This window comes from Peromyscus leucopus, chromosome 5 (genome assembly GCF_004664715.2).
Source record: "Peromyscus leucopus breed LL Stock chromosome 5, UCI_PerLeu_2.1, whole genome shotgun sequence".
Lineage (NCBI taxonomy): Eukaryota > Metazoa > Chordata > Mammalia > Rodentia > Cricetidae > Peromyscus > Peromyscus leucopus.
The window spans coordinates 77,165,951-77,183,525 of record NC_051067.1 but is presented as its reverse complement, the minus strand read 5'-3'; the positions used below and the strand labels follow the sequence as shown (position 1 = coordinate 77,183,525).

The following is a 17,575-nucleotide window of genomic DNA, read 5'->3' as shown; positions in this document are numbered from 1 at the left end:
GCAGTTCATCAACACCATCAATACGTCACACCACAAGGAACCTGAAAGACTGTGCATCTCAGCCCAGTGCTATGTCTCAGTAGTGCTTCCCCAATCCACACATCGTAAGGCCATTCTGTATTGCGAGGCTGGATCTACTTCTGCTTTTCAATGCATGTTTTATGTTTGTGAGGCCCCAACACTGGCCCACCACTTAGCAGGGAAGAGATAGCACTACTTGAAGTAAAGCTAACATAATGTGCAAATTAGTTTCGGTCAGTTCAGCACAAGTTAGGGTAATCTGGGAAGAGGGAACATTAACTGAGAAATTGCCTCTATCAGGTTGGCCAGTAGGCATGTCTACAGGGGGCATTTTCCTGATTAATAATTGATGTGGGAGGGCTCAGCTCATGGTGGGTTGTGCCACCCCTAGTCTGGTGGTCTTGAGTTATGTAAGAAAGCAGGCTGACCTGCCCACCATCAACTGCAACACTCAGGAGAGCAGGCCCTGCACCTCACCTGGATAACACGATAGAGACAATGGTGGAGGTGTGGGTGAGCCAGCCCTGAAGTTGTGAGCATGGAAGAGCTGTCCCCATTACTCATCTGTCATGTGGTGGCATGGTTGGTGGAGAGATGCCCCCCCCCTCAATCAATGTCTGAGGCAGGTGGGAGAGCTGGCCCTCAGGTCATAAGAGTAGGAGAGCTAGCCCTGGGAGAGTGGCCCCTACACTAAGCCTGGGCAATAGCACAGTAGAGCTGGGCCTGAAGGTGTAGGTGTGGGAGATCTGACTCTGGGCACATGAAAACAGGGGAACTGGCCCCAACCCTTGCTGATCACTGCAAAGGGTGAACTAGCCAAGGCAATGCAAGAGAATTTGCCCTAGTGGTGAGGACAAGGGAGAGCTGGGAGGCTGACCAACCCAGCAACTACCCAGGCCCAGAGCCTACCCCAATATCCATCCCATCTGTGATTTGCTGGAGTACGTGAAGGGACCTGACCTACAGACCCAAAGCTGCAGGATCTCCACAACACAGGGCAACAGCAGGATAACCAAGAGGAGTCACAGTGAGGGCCCAACATCAATAGTGTAGAAACCAAAGGCTTCAAACCAGATCAATGGCTCTTTGCAGTGAACACTTGCAAGTAAAGATACATGGACAAAAGGGTACACTGTGTGACTCACTGTGTCACACTGCAGCTTCCATAATGAGATTTCTTTTTTTGTTTCTTGTTTCTCTTAAATTTTATTTGGGGGAGGGGGCTGCAAGGGCAGAGGGTAGATATACAGGGACAAGAAATGAATGGGACTGAAATGCATCATGTGAAAGACACTAAGAATAAATAAAAAGCAAATTAAAAAAAAAAAGAAAAGAAAAGAAAGCAGGCTGAGCAAGCCACGGGGAGCAAGTGAGCAGCATTCCTCTGTTTCTGTTCCAGTTCCTGTCTTGAGCTCTGGCCCTGACTTCCCTTCATGGTGGACTATAACCTGAAGATGAGATAAGTAACCCCCCCCTCCACAAGTTGTTTTGGTCATGGTGTTTATCACAGCAATAGAAAGCAAACCAATATCCATAAGAAGCCCTAAATTTACAAGTAACTGAACAGAGAAAAGACAGCTTGCTCAATAAGAGGTTTCATCATGTGTTATCTATAAGGAGAAGGTTCTGGAAGCATCCAAAATACTCCAATACAAGGACACAGATACAGTTCAGCAATTACACATTTGGTAAAGCTTTTTCTGTATACATAGACACCAAAACTGGGAAATAAAAGAAACATGAACTGGATAAAAAACAATTCCAATGCAAATGATGACCTATTTTCTGGCATTTTATCCTGTCTTGAGCACCTCTACTTTGAACATTCGTAGAACACTGCAAAGAAGAAAAGTTGCTGCAGTACAGACAGGAGAGAATCCCTTTCCTCCTGTTGGCCCTTTCTCCTGAATTAAGTGCACTTTACCTGTGGCAAATGCTTCCCAGCTACAATTATACCATTGGGCGTGCGCTCCAGGATCTGCCACACTCGGTCATAGAACCCAGGGGGAGTTCTATTCAATGACCCATCGATCTGACGCCTGTCCAGCCAACATCTGTGGAACAAAGGAAAAGTCTCAGCACTGGAAATCAGGTTTGTTCTTGGAGAGAACAGGGTTACATGTGCCAACAGAGTGAGCAAGAGAAAAAGCTTCAGTGGTGCCTATCTGCCATGTTAGGGGAGGAGTGAACGGAGGGAAATGTCACAATTCAAGGCATTAGCAGGCAGAATGATGCTCTCCAGCAAGCTATGAGTTGCTTACTACATCATCAGATGACTTTCCCATATCAGAAATGGACACAACCAATTTCACAGTTATTTTATTATACTGTTCTCACATTAATAAAATGCAAGCACTAGAAAAGCATGGAAACCATATAGCTTGATCCCATAGATCCTTCCCAGATGGGCTCAATAAATATTTGGTAAGAAATGAACAAGCAAATGTTCAGAAAAGTACTACATATCTACATATGTATGTATGTATGTGCACATACAAAGTGAAATTATCTTATTTTAAATCTTATGAAAGCTGCTAATTTAAATAAGCCTGAAGACTCAGTCCAAAAAACTAGACATAAAATCTTAAAATATCAACCAGATAGAGAATCTTACACATCAGAGTTATGACCAGAACCATAATATTAAACTTACCTTCTAGATATTAACCTAATATACCATTCACAATTGTCAAAGGCACAGAACCTCCTTTATTTTTAAAGAACACACAGTATAATTTTGCAAAAGCTGAGAATTGTGTGTGTGTGTGTGTGTGTGTGTGTGTGTGTGTGTGTGTGTTTGTGTGTGTTTGTGTGTGTGTTTCTGTCTGTCTGTGCCTGTGTGTGTGTCTGTTTACACTTGGTACTTAAGAAAGACAGACTGAAATGCACAATTATCATATGAAGGTGTGTCAGGATCAACAAACTGACAATATTTCTAAGTACAAAAGCGGTTGTGCAGGACAGAGTGAACAGCTAAAGTACTTGGTGTTGTGGCAGAGGACCAGTGCAATTTGATCAGTTCAGTGATTAAGAGGAATCTTCTCTGGACGGCCGAGGTCTCCATCAGTAGATCACACTACCGCTTTCAGTGTTTCGCTAAAAGGCAACAAGAAGGTCAAGGACCAAGTGATACCTTGGTGATGTTTTTCTTTGGTAACTGAATGCCCTCTGCATTTGGTTTTTAACCATATTCCTTAAATATGACGACAACAACAACAAAAATATATTTCAGAGCTTTATGAAGTTATGGCTAATAGTATAAAAAGGAATATTTGCTTAAAACATAAAAAGAATATGAGAATACTCGAAATGGAGCTGGGAAATTATTTTAAAAAACATTATATAATAATAATAATAATAATAATAATAATAATAATAAATCTGTATAGGTGTTTTGCCTGTATGTATGCTTGTATATTATGTGTAGGCCTGGTGCCTATGGAAGCCAGAAGGGGACACTGAATTCCCTGAAACTGGAGTTACAGATGGTTGTTAGTCACCATGTGGGTGCTGGGAAGTGAAGTTGGGCATCTGTAAGAGCAGCCAGTGCTCTAAACTGCTGAAACATTTCTCCAGCTCTACTTTAAAACTCTTATTTTATTTTGAAAAACTTTGTACTTCCACAAGTCACAAAAATAATGCAACTTTCTTATGCCGCTTTACTCAAGCTCTCTCCCACTCTTATCGTCCTATATAATCATAGCTTAATTATTGGCACCAAGAAATCAAAAGCCATACAATATCATAAATTTATCTGTGAGCCTTACTGACATTCTACCAAGTCAGGCTCTACTTCAGGATGGCATGTGTCATTTAGTTTCTTTGTCCTGGGGGCTCCTTGAATCTGTGGTAGTTCTTCACTTATGTATTTATTTTTTAAGCTTTCATACCTTAGTAATATCTGCTGTTCCATAGGATTTTCCTCTGTTTGGGTTCTATGGTGGTTTCTTATAAAATAATGCATTCTGGGCAAGAATATCCAGAAGAGATTGGGGTCAGTTTTGAAACCTCATATGAGGGTACAGGGAAGTGAAGTCTTATCACCAGTGACTGTTAATAAAATTACTTTTTCGTTTGCTATGGTATGTTGAATAGAAATACTCAGATACTGTGCAAGTTCTCACTCCACATTACTTCCAACAATGGCTCTTGCCTGCAGCTACTGCTGTATTTTCTCAGTGATCATTTTCTGTTCTCATCAGTCTATCTATTCTTATTAATTAGATTCTGCCTTAAGGGAGAGTCCCTTCTCTCCCATTCACTGATCTCTATCAGCTTTATAATCTATTACTATTATTTGTGTATTTCTTCTACACAAATGAGCAGGTATACATTTGGAAAAAACAAAACCTCATCTCAGTTTGGGTCCCAGGAGCCTCTTCCAGTTTCTCCAGTGTCTACCTGCACATCTTTGTCAAATTTTGAGATGTTTTTTGCTTTCTGGCACACCTTGCATTTTTTTCTGCCTCCCTCTGAAACCAACCATTTCTCCGAGAAGGGCTGATTCTTTTCTTTATGGTGCATAGAATGCAGCTGTTTCAGGCTTGCTCATTACTGTGGTAGTTTCACTGCTCCTGAGGCATCTCAGTAGACAAAACTAGAAACACATGGATGTATACACACAAACACAGTTCCATGTTCATTTCTGTCTGGTGTAAAATTATGACTTCACATTGGTTCATCAATCCAATCAATCTACTTTTCCCCCCTTTATAGGGATGGCCACTAACAGTGAGGCATCTCTTTCTCAGTCATAACACACTTACTTATTCATATCGCTAGTGAATAAGCGTTGGTGAGAAGCATGCTTTAACTGGAGGCAGCACTTAGGTGTGGTTTTGCTTATTTGGCCTCTCAGTGTCCAGCACAGTAAAGCCTTCAGGCCTTTGGCTTTGCCACTCTCCTCAGGGTAGCAGCCCTCATTTGTGTGAGCTGGTCCATTTGGTGGTTTCCACTCTACTCTGGGCTCCTCCACACATGGACTGACTTAGTACAGTACTTAATTCTGGGTGCATGCAACACCCCTACCCTTAGGAGGAAGTGTTCCAGGCAGAGGTCAGCTGGGGGAAGGCTTACATGATGCTCAACGGTCCTGCTGTTCTTAACCACGTTCTTCACCATGTCCCACCTGCTCTCATCCTCCCTGATAGCACTAATCACCTCAGTTTCTGACTTATTCTTCCTGAACTTCTTCTACACAAAGGAACACAAACATTTTAAAAAATAACAACTGACACTCTTTACACTTTGCTGTTTCATTTTACAATATATCTTAGAATTCCATTCTTCAAGGGTGCACAGCACTCTGTTGTATGGCACACCATATTTTGTCCCAATCATTTCTTGTGTATGGACATTTAGGTTATAGAAATACTAAAATTTTCAATTATAAGCAATGATTTATTCAATGATCTTATGCACATACATTTTCATGTTGTTGGAAACATCTTCAAAGTAGATTACTGAAAGGACCTGGGTTGAAGGAAAGAGTTCTTAGATGTCAAATTCCCCAGGAAGGGCTGTAACTCCAGTTACATAAGCAGTTCTTTCTCCCCACAGCCTTGGCAAATGCTCACTACATGTTCTAACTTAGGCCCTGAGACAGGTAAGAAGTCTCTTGGCATGCCCCAGACATAGCTCTAATTATATATTAATATGAGCATCTTTTAAAATAGTCAAAGGCCATTTTTAATGAAATGCACATATTGTTCCTGTTCCCTCCATTTTCGTCATGGTTGGGCTGGTTACCTGTCAGTTATTGAGAATTTTTAGATACTAACTCTTCAGAGCATGTTTGGGTCAAGTTTTTTGGTTTTCTTTTGATATTATCTTTGCCATGAAAATGTTATTTAAATTTTGATAAGCTTTATTAGTTGTTTCTTATCCTACCCTCGGGTTAACTCATACTTAAGGCATTCCCCACTCCAACGTTAAAGAGAAATTCACCAATGTCGTCTTCTCTGACCTATGTTTTACATGCAAACATGTTATTTAGAACTGGTTGTGGTGAGTCACAACAAGTATCTGATTTTACTTTTTTTTCCGCAAATAGCAATCCAATTGCAGAAAGTATTTATTTTAAAAGTCCAATCTTGATCCAGTGACTGATGATGGCAACGTTACCACGGAGTATTCGTAATGTGTATTTATTGAAGGTTCACCTCTGGATCCTCTTTCCTACCACATTCTTTTAGTCACAGAAGCTACTTGACATGCTTTAAAACCACGGGAGAAAGCTGTTCTTCCATGTCTGTCAGTTCTTCTCTCGTTTTTCCACATGAAGCTCAGCAAACAGCTCTTGGGATGTCACTGAGATGCTGCTACATTCACAACTGACATTCTATAATGTTAGCTGGTCTATAACAAGGAAACTCACTTGTTTATTCAAATATATTGTTATGGAAGCCAGCAAGGCATATCTCTGTAATCACATATATACATATATGTATGTAATAAACAAATACACCTACACACAGACACACTTTAATAGACAACCTCTACTGTAGATAGTCCAGTTAGAATCTTCTAGGCATATAACTTCATCATCTTGGGGAAGCTGGACACAAGTACACTAAATAAGTACTTGCCTAAATAATTACACTACTGCTCATTCTGGAATTTTAAAAAACAACTTAAATTCAAGGCAATTCACAAATATTTGTTTTGTTCTTATTCTCTTCTAAGTTAAATATATGAAAGGGGTTCTTATTCTCTTCTAAGTTAAATATATGAAAGGGTTTAATCTTTGATGCTCATAGTCTACATAGGGAGACAAAATCAGATAGCATGTCTACATAATGTTACCAAACCCAATCTCTTCTGCTGAAGTGTTAGGAGAAGATGCCATGTACTACAAAGCTCCAGAAAAGAAAATTAATCCAAGTTTTATAAAATGTTATATACTGCACAGAATAATCAAAAACGGGAAAGTGGTATAAACTATACCTGGAAAAAATATAAAGTGCAAACCAACACAGAATCCTAACTCCAGACATTTCGATACTTCTGTGTCTATGCTGTCTGGCTGGGAAGGTGGCCTCGTGTTTGGCTGAGCCTCCTCCTGGTCCAGCTGGCCTGGTGCTCACTACAAAGCCAGACAATCCTTTTGTCTCACTACCGTAAGAGCTGGAGTTATCGGTGCACGCCACCACGCCATACCTCCAAATTTTCCTATTAATGTTGCGCTAATTTCTCATCCATATCAGCTGAAAATGCAGTCTGTGTCTGAGTGTCTCTGGGTGACAGGAGCCTCTACTCACCGTCCACTCTGCTGAGGCTGGAGGATGTCTAGCAGCAGCTGTTTAACTTCACTGGGTGAGAGCTGATACAAATCCACAGCCGGCTTGTGGCCACCACGGATCTGCAGCTCATACTCCATGGCATGGATGATCCACCTGAACAAGGACAAAGGACTCTTCACACGAGATCACCTATCGACAGCACCCTTCACAGCACTGACACATCCAGAGCGGAAGGAAGCAAAAGTCATTTCAAGTTCCTGGATCACTGATATTTCTTCCATCCAGAGTGTCTCTGATCAGAATCCTAAGGATGCTTCTGAACATGTAATTAGTTGTAAGACATGGGGAAAGCTAAGGTCAGGCTCACTATTGCCATATAATAGTTTATGTATGCAAATGGCTGCCACAAGACACATGCCAAGAACAAATGGCAGATAAAGAATTCATCTTAAGAAAGGGCTGAGATATGCTATCATATAAGAGTTCTCTTCCTGGTAACCACACGAATAATGATGATTTCTAAAAATACCATTTTTTTTTTAAACCTCAGAAGTCATTGACTTGGAGTTGGGGGGAACAGAGAGGGCCTGTGTTTAGAATAGAAGGAGCAGTGAACTGCAACCTAACTATAGTAGTATGTTAGAGGAGTCACTGCCCCTAGACAGAAGACTGCCTCTCTCTGTTCCCTGGAAGAACAATCCACCTGTTTACTGTGTGCACAGAGGTGAAAACTAGAGGATACAGTCAAAGGATTCAGTCCTTCTTTCTGCCAAAGCTGGTTTGCAAAACAATGGTGACGCTCCTTTGTGGGAAGACTTTAAGGTCTCAGTGCAAATGGTGGGAGAAAAACCTTAAACCACCCAGGTGAGCCAGAGGTGGAGCCGACAAAGCACAGGTCCCTGTGTGCTGGGCCAGGCCACAGGCCGGATCGAGTCTCCGGTCTGTGACTTTCAATCTCTTTGGTCTGAAATGAAGATAATTTCAGTTCTCCTCTCTCCTACTGTTCTTTCTGGATTCAGGAATTTGAGTACATTCCATAAAACGCTTGGCTTGAGAGAAACACAGTGCTCATCTGGATCTGAGCCCCCAGCTCCCCATCACCACACACACACACAACTGATGCGCTCAGTACTACTGAGAAGTGGTAGAAACTTTAAGAGCAGGGTCTTGGGGTGGGTGTTCTGGTCACGAGGTCCTTTCTGCTTACTCTCTCTCCAGTGCCAGGATTTTGCTCTGCCAGGCGCTGCTGCTGTGTTGTGCTGTTTGCCCCATGCCCAACAGCAATGGAGACAACTGACCATGGACAGAAACCTCCAACACTGTGAGCCAAAACAATTTTTGTCTTTGTAAGTTGATTCTCTCAAATACGCTCTTTCAGTAAGGGAAAACCCACTAACACAAGGACAGGATGTTAACAATGTATTAAAAATCATTGGAGGATTTGATCGTATCCATGCCAACTGCTCCCCAGGCATCTTTAACACATTCCCATCCCTACTCATGTCCATTCCAGTTTTTCCCTGGCAACCTAGTGAACCCAGTGAGTGCTGTCTGTTGCCGTGTTGACGGGTAACCAGATTCTGGTGGCTCAATCTTGTCCAGGGCTCGTGCACAGCTGCACTGACATTGTGGGTGTGATGGCTAGGCCACACCCAGGAGACAGAAGTTCACAGCAGCCTCCTACCTCCAGCTCTTTCCCCCATCTTCCTTCATCTTCCCTAAACCTCTGGGTGTTTCTTTAAAATAGCTGGAAACTGAACGAAGCTTATCTCTCTGGTAAAAAGTAGAATTTCTTGACTTGTTCACCTCCTGTATTAGAGACTATATTTGCCAAAATGTTATACAAAGATAACAGTCACAAGAACACAGTCATTTTGGATGCCTTGATGTTAAAATTCCTTATGAAATTAATTGTTATAAACACTTCAGTTCAAAAACAAAACAAAACAACAACAATAAAACCTCTCAAGGGACTGAAGCTTTCCTTTTTTATAGTCTACATAGGTTTAACTTAAAGTTACTTATAATTCTACTTTATTTCCCTCTCATTTAATGCTAAATTTTATATTTGTAGTATCCTAGAGTAATGGCCCATTACTGAGTCATGCAGTGGAAAATCTGTACTCTGGTCTCTTAGAAAGAATGGAATAAAAAGAAACACGGAATGGAAGGTACTCTTCTAGACCATGTGACTGCAGAGATGTACTACAAATGCCAAGAGTGGCCTTGCTTTAAAGAAGAGGTAGGATGTCTTTGGGGGCTAGGAACTGGGTGTATGATAACAGCACCGTGATTAAGAAATCATGCTAGTTGAACAGTGGTACACACAGTACTTCTTGTCTTAGGAGGTGGAGGCAGGAGGATCCTGACTTTGAGGCAAGTTTGGGCTATATGGTAATCAAACCATGAATCAAACCAAAACAAAAAACAAACTACCAACCAACCAACAACAACAGAAACAGAATGCCCCTCCTTTTTATTTATTTGTGTTTGGGACAGACAAAGCTGGTATTGAACTTGTGGTAATTCTATCTCATTTTCCCATGTGCTTGGATGGATTACAGACCCTTTAAAAGGATTATATCTACTCTCTAAGATACTCAGGAATGAATGTCAAAACATTTGGGAACTTGCTAGGAACACAACAGAATATAACAGTATGACAGATATGATGACTGCCACCCTCTCATGTGTAAGTGGCACACTTATTCAGGTGAAAAGAAAAATGAAATTCTGAAATTCCAAGGAAAATGGATATTACTGGGAAAAATACCAAGTGAAGTATCCCCAGGCCCAGATCGACAAATGCAACATGATTGCTCTCATTTGCAGAGCCTACATTTGAACTCCAAGACTAGTATGTTTGTAGTGTCTTTAGAAGTCAGGAAGCTAAAAAAGGGTCAACAGAGAGGGGACTTACGGGAGGGAGACATAGAAGAACACACAGAATATGAAAGTAGTTGGGGGATGGAGAGGCTTAAGCAAGGACAGGGTATGGAAACAGGGGAAAGGAGAGGCTGAAGGGAAAGATTAAACAAAACTAAGCATTATGAAAAGGCCCTATGTGAACCTTTTATTTTAGAGTAAGTTGATTAAAAAATATAGTTTAAAAAATTTGAACAGAAGCATCCTGCATGGATGGATACTGAATGAAAACCCCAGTGTCGGATGTGGTTTTACGCCCTATGAGTTTTTGGTCAGAATTCCCCAGAGGCTTCCAAAATAACACAGGCTATTGTCCCTGCTCCTGGCTGCCCACCAGAGCTAGATGGTAGGACCCAATTGCTGAAGATGATCCACACTTCAGTTGCAGGACACAGAGAAATCACGCTGGGACTGAGCTCTAAGTCTCTGCTTTGCTGACTGGCATTCATGATGCCTGAGGTATCATAGAGGCTCCTGAGGAAGAAAGGACATCAGTAATCCCACACAGCTGTGGATTCTGTGGCTACAACACCAACCTGCCAGGCAAGATGTGTCCACTGATGCATTGTGGCATGACTACTGAGGAAATGGGTAGCAAAGTACTTTTGGATTGCATATGAGGCCTGCTTCACCTGAGGAAGTCATATCTGCTCCTATAAACCTGGTCAAGAGCTATGGTAGTTGGAATATAATCAGCTCCCAATGCTCACAGGGAATGGCACTATTAAGAGGTGTGGCCCTGCTGGAGTAGATGTGGCATTGTTGGAAGAAGTATATCTCAGTTCACTTCCTATTGCCTGTGGATCAAGATGTAGAACTCTCAGCTATCTCTCTACTGGAATGTGTGCCTGCATGCTGCTATGCTTCCTGCCATGATGATAATGGACTAAACCTCTGAAAATGTAAGGCAGCTCCAATGAAATGTTTTCCTTTATAAGAGTTGACATGGTCATGGTGTCTCTTCACAGCAATAGAAACCTAAGACAGAAGTTGGTACCAGGGAATGGGGTATTGCTGTGACAGGCTGGACCATGTTTTTGTTTGGAGGAATATAGACTATGGGATTGTGGATTAGAAAAGCAGTTGAATGCTTTGAATAGGTCTTAATGGGCCATCCTAGTAGAAGCATGGAAGACAGTGGTGCTGAGGGTGATTTGAACTCTCAGGGCCTGGCCCAAGGGGTTTCAGGGAAGAATGTCAGGATGTGGCCTAGAGATCAGCCTAGTGAAATTTTGGTTTAAAAATGTGGCTACTTTTTGTCCTTGTCTGAAAAATTTGTCTGAAGCTAAATTGAAAAGTTTTGGATGAATTCCATTGGCAAAGGAAATATCAAAACAGCCTAGTATTGACTCAATTGTATGGTTATTATTGGTCACTCTTATACAGATTTATAATGAAAAGGAGCAAGCTAAGTAAGGAAAAGTACAAAATGTACAATTTGAGGAGAAAAGGAGAACCAGGAAGTGAAATGGAACTAAGTCTTGTGTTCAATGAGATAAACAGATTAAGAAATGGAATAAAGGGAGTGCTGACCTCATGGCAAGAGCTCACTCAGCTAAGTTTCCAATTTATGGAAAGAAATTAAAGACAATCTTAGAGAAGGGTGTGGCAGTGCACACCTTTAATCCCAACACTCAGAAGGCAGAGGCAGGAGTATCTCTGAGTTTGAGGCCAGTCTAGTCTACAGAGTGATTTCCAGGACAGCCAAGCTTAGGCAGTGAAAGTAACCAAAAAAAACAGAAAGCTTATGAAGATATAATTAAATGAAGGGGCCATGTTCTAGCCCCAGCAAGCAGCAGAACTTAGTAGCTTTGGCCACATGGCTCTGGTTTTTAGGATAGAAGAAAGGGGCTGTGGAATATTCCTCCTTGACTAAGGAAAGCTGCTGAGGCCAGGCATGTGTCAGGGGTGTCCCTGAATGGAGGCCTAGAGAGGCCATTGTGTGAAGCTATGAAGTTGAAGTCTGGATTGTCTTGGAGAGCTCAAGATGTTGGAGATGCCAGAGCTGTGAGATACCTGCTGAGGAAAGCTGCTAGCAAGGAGTGGAACCAGCCCAAGAGAGAGAAGTGTGTTTCAGTCAACAAAGCTGAAAGGAGTTGAAGATCTGAAGAGTGTTTGACATCAGACATAGAAATACAGAGTTTGGAGTTTGTCCAGATGGCTTTCAGTCCCGTTTTGGTTCAGTATTTTCTCACTGTGCTCCCTTCCCTATGTTTTGGAATGGTAATGTATATACTGTGCCATTATATGTTGGAAGTACGTTATCTGTTTTTTTATTTCTGCATTACAGTTAAGAGATTGCATGAATCTCAGAAGAAACTGGGAATTTTGGACTTTTAAATGTTGTTGTGACTGTGAGAGACTATGGAGACTTTTGAAATTGGACTAAATGCATTTTGCATTATGATACTGTGTCAAGCCTATGAAGGCCAGGGAGTGGAATGTGGTAGTTTGAATGTAATTGGCCCCCATACACTCATAGAGAGTGGCACAGTTAGGAGGAGTGTCCTTGCTGTGTTAGTTGTGGCACTGTTGGAGGACAAGTGTCTCAGTTCACTTCCTGTTGCCTGTGAATCAAAATGTAGGACTCTCAGCTCCTTCTCCAGCACTGTGTCTGCTTGCATGCTGCCATGGTTCCCACCATGATGATAACAGACTAGACCTCTGAACTATAAGCCAGCCCCAATTAAAAACTCCAGTTACATAATGAAAACTAAAACAATAACCAAAATCTATCACATACCAACTGTGTCCCACTGTTGAGCTACTTTCCAAATGGGATATTACTATTTCTCAAATAACTTACTACACTGCAGAATATATAAGGCCACATGTATTTAAAAAGGTCTTCTGAAAGTCTAAAGAATCACAAAAATGTTAGTAAAGGCTAATTTCCTTATATCGTTAAAACTTTGGAAAGACTAAAATAAAAATAGAAAACAACGTTGCATAGAAAGCACTACAGAAGGTGTCAGAGACTCAAGGGAAGCAAATTACCCAGCAGTGACACTGTGAAGATCAAGAGATTGTGACCCAGTGTCATAACAATCAAATGCCAATAGGAAAGGAATAATCAAGGAGAAAATCAAGAGACATTTTTATCCAGGACTAGTCATAGTTAAAAAGTCCACAGGTGACTCTACTTCTGGCCTTCATTCCCATTGCCAAGGTCACAAACGATGTGGCAATTCTAGTAATAAAAGCATTTAATTCGCAAAATGGGGGAAAGAAAGGAAGAAATGTGGGAGGTCAAGAGAATGATGGTTATCCTTGGACTGCTATCTGAAGAACCAGAGACACGTTCAATTTGCCAATAAGCAAATGAGAAAGTGGCAGACACACACGACTGAATTAACCTTCAGACATTTCACAGTTGGCTAGAGGATGACAATGTCTTCCCTCAGGACCACTGGAGGACTACTCCAGAACTGTCCTGATAACAGGTTTACCCTCTAAAAATGCTCCTGTGGTGAGTGAGGTAAGAACACCATTTTATGTGTCAATATTTTATTTAATAGCATGGCTTCCTTCATCAAGGAATGAGAGTGAAAAAAGTACAGGTAACTGACACTGCTCAAAATTTACAGCTGGAACTTTCTGATAACACAAGCCACAAGTAATAGTCCTGATCCTGGGCAAGGAACAATGTTAGCAATTATTTGCATATTATCTCAAGAGAATAAAGACTGATATCTGTGGTTCAACAACGTAAAAATGACTGTCCACATAATCAGCTTCCTAAACCATGCTATTCACTAAGCTGTAACATTCCCCCTTCCAAATTCCTGTCTTGAAGCCCTGGCCCCAGTGGGAGCATATGTGAAGCCAGGGCCTTTGGAAAGTACTAGGGTTAGTTGAGATCAAAGCAACATCAGTAGAGAGCAGCCGTCCACAGGGAGTCTCTTCACCAGAGCCAAACCAGCTAATATCAGGACCTCGAACTCCAGAGAAAATAAAATTTGACTATTTGGGTCACCTTACCTGTGAGATTTTACTATGGCAGCCCAAGATGTCTAAGACGCCATGGGACAGGAAGTGGGGAAGTTGCAAGGGAGGACTTTTGGCTTGACTGACACTAACACAGGAAGTGTGACAGTTTGATGAAGCAACTGAGCCTCCAGTTACAGAACTGGAACACCATGACTCACCCCCTTGTCCCAAACCTCATCGACAGAATAGAGGTGGGACAGCTGTCACCCCACTTTCTCATCCCCCATCAAATGTCCTTCAAGACAAAGGTATCAAAATGAAGCTAATGAACTTGGGGTTGTAGTCACCAACTCTCTTCTGTATTGCCCCAGCAATGCTGAAGTCTGTATCTTTGACACTAGTGGCCTTCTCTGAGCACCAGATATGTGATCTACAGAGGCTGTCTTGGGCATTAGACTGGATTCATCTGGGTCATAGTTGCTTACAGAATGCCAAGGCAACATGAAAGGCAGAGCTGAGAAAGGCCTGATGATAGCACACATCCCCAGGGGTTTCTCCTATTAAAGCCTGACTGACAGGTCTACAGTGGAAAGCAGTTGATTGCAGGTCTTTACAGTAATGGCCTGTCAGGAACTTGATCTATTTCAACATGAAAGCTGGCACACAAATCAATAATGAGACAGCAAATCAAATCATTATAAGGTTGGGGTAGCATTCCTGTGAGCAGGCTGATTCTGCTCACAGTAAAGTTGAAGACACCGCACTGGCAGGATTAGCCTTGGAGAGAGGAGAAAACACTGGGCTCCTGGTTTAAAGAGAAGCTGGGGCAATGTGTGATGCAAATCAAGAAACCTTGAAAAAGACTCAGCAAGGTTGAAGCATAGATAAAAGTGTAGGCAGCATGTGGGAACTGAGGATAAGAAGTAACACGATTAAAGCATGTGCATTCAGTCCAGCCTAGTGAATGCCGGCATTTAAAGAAGAATATGATATAAAAATCTGACCAGTTAATGTCTAATTATAACTAACACTAAAAGAAAATAATAATTGAAAAAATTCAGACAAGAACGCCCACCTGAGATGCTGTCATCACCTCAAGAATAAAAAAAAAAAAATCAAAACTACTTCCTTTTAATTTCCCAACTTAAAAAAAATATATATTACAGTAATGAATATCTTAGAAGCAGCTACAGGTTCAACAATTCACAAACAATTTGGCCTTCAAACACTGTGCAAATAATTTGTTCACCAATTAAAAATGTTCCAGGGACTGATTCAAGATAACCTTTCATATCGAAACATATGGAATATGTGTTTGCTCCTGCCAGTAGGCAACCACTCAAGGTGTGCTAGGGGTGGGGGCAGAGGGGTATCATCTTAAGAAGTAGAGATCTTAGTAAAAACTTACTAAGTATAAGGTAAATAGAAGAATATGTAAAGAGACAAACATGTAAACTGGAATCCCAGAGAGAAAAATGTCACCTGTGTGAAAACTCTAGCAGACAAACATATATAAACTGGAGTCCTAGGCAGGAAAATGTCACCCATCCTGAAGAGTCCGGCAGGGCCATGGATCAGAACTTCCTGATGTGGACAGTTAATCTACTTTTAAAAAGGAACTACTTGTTTTAAATAAGATAAGTAATGAAAATTTTTTGGTCTGAGTTTATCAGATGTTACTGGACTGGACATTGTTAATATATATAATGGAGTTTTTTGTCTGGATCTGTCAAATGTTAATGGACTAGACATTGTTAATGTAATCTTGACTGTATATTGCATATACTTATTGAAGATAGTTTTTCTTGTATTAGTTATAAGATTTTTTAATTTTAGACAAAAAGAGAGGAAATGTGGTGGTATTTTGTTCCTCAAAATATTGTGTACTCTAATAAATTTATCTGGGGTCAGAGAACAGAGCCGCCACTAGATACAAAGCCTAGAAAATGGTGGCACTCACACCTTTAATCCTAGCATTCCAGAGATAGAAATCCCTCTGGATCTCTGTGAGTTCAAGGCCACATTGGAAATAGCCAAGCATGGTGACACACGCCTTTAATCCCAGAAAGCCAGCCTTTAATCCCAGGGAGTGGTGGTAGAAAGCAGAAAGATATATAAGGTGTGAGGACCAGAAACTAGAAGATTTTGGCTGGTTAAGCATTCAGGCTTTGGAGCAGTAATTCAGCTGAGACCCATTCCGGATGAGGACTCAGAGGCCTCCAGTCTGAGGAAATAGGACCAGCTGAGGAATTGGCAAGGTGAGATAGCTGTGGCTTGTTCTGTCTCTCTGATTTACCAGCATTGACCCCTATAACTGGCCTCGGGTTTGATTTTATTAATAAGAACTTTTAAGATTCCTGCTACACAGAACTCCTTGATATGGACAGTGAGACCTTGAAGAATTCCCTGATGTGGATAGTGAGACTTTGCAGATCCAAAGCTACTCATTGTCCATGGCTGTTCCTCTCACCCTCTTTAGAACCCATTCTTGTTGTTATTGTTTTTGTTCTGAGACAGGGTCTCACTGTGTAGCTCTAGCTGGCCTTGAATTCACAGAGATCTGCTTGCCTTTGCCTCCACAAGTGCCACCACACCCAGCTTTGGCCTCCTGCTATGGGCTGCAGGAATATATCATAAGAACTCAGCTGGTTATGGCAAAGCCACTACCTGAAGGGATCAAGGGATTCCTCCAGAGGAAGCCAATTCCAAGGAGTTTTTGGTGTTATTTGGCTTGTTATATATCAGCTGTCTTCTGTTATGAAAATCATGTGTGCCTTCATAGTTTTCCCAATTGATTTTTCTCTAAGAATTGCTAACAGTGTGGACTGATCACTCTTTGGACATATACATTCGAGGTATTTGGAGAACAGCCTCAGGAAAGACTTCCTTCCCCCTAGCCCATCCGTTTCTCCCTTTCAGCACTGGAATCAGGTATCTCCCTTAGCCACTTTCAAGGACAAACAGAAATAACAGTCCAGACCACCACATGCTAGTCTCCTGATTTAAGGTAAATTCCACACGGAGACACTGCCTAGGTCAGGTGGACCTTAAGTAATAGCTTGTCACAATTTAGCTCGGACCCTACTTTCCTACAGTCTTACTAACTTTATAGACCCCTAACTTCTTACCTAACCACTCCTTGGAATGTAGATTGAGCACATAAATTCCCTTTTTAATATACTAACCTGCCACACCAACTCCAGTGTCGTCTGTGTGACATGAACAATTATGTCAATAATAGCAGACGGGAGATACGTGTTCCACAGGACTAAGCTCCCTGGAGGTCCCTGGCAGAGTGCCCGTGTTATGCCTCCTTCTTGAAGGAGATGTGCTTCACAGATCATGAGCTCCCTGGGCTATGGGTTCTGTATAACTGCTTTTCTGATAATGTTCTAATTAATCTATAAAACACAGCCAAAATTAATGAATGCTTGGGTTGTGAACTATGGAGAAAAGGG

At 41.5% G+C, this 17,575-nt stretch overlaps 1 protein-coding gene across 5 annotated transcripts in view; it reads right to left on the bottom strand.

Moving 5' to 3' along the window:
• Phkb (phosphorylase kinase regulatory subunit beta) overlaps positions 1 to 17,575 on the bottom strand; it is a 210,132-nt gene that overhangs the window by 12,034 nt on the left and 180,523 nt on the right. For all 5 annotated transcript variants that reach the window (XM_028893952.2, XM_028893954.2, XM_028893951.2 and 2 more), the window contains 2 exons: positions 7,281 to 7,415; positions 1,946 to 2,075 (listed from right to left, as the gene is read on the bottom strand). In XM_028893952.2, the coding sequence (XP_028749785.1) occupies positions 1,946 to 2,075; positions 7,281 to 7,415 (265 nt within the window). The remainder of the gene's footprint in view (positions 1 to 1,945; positions 2,076 to 7,280; positions 7,416 to 17,575) is intronic.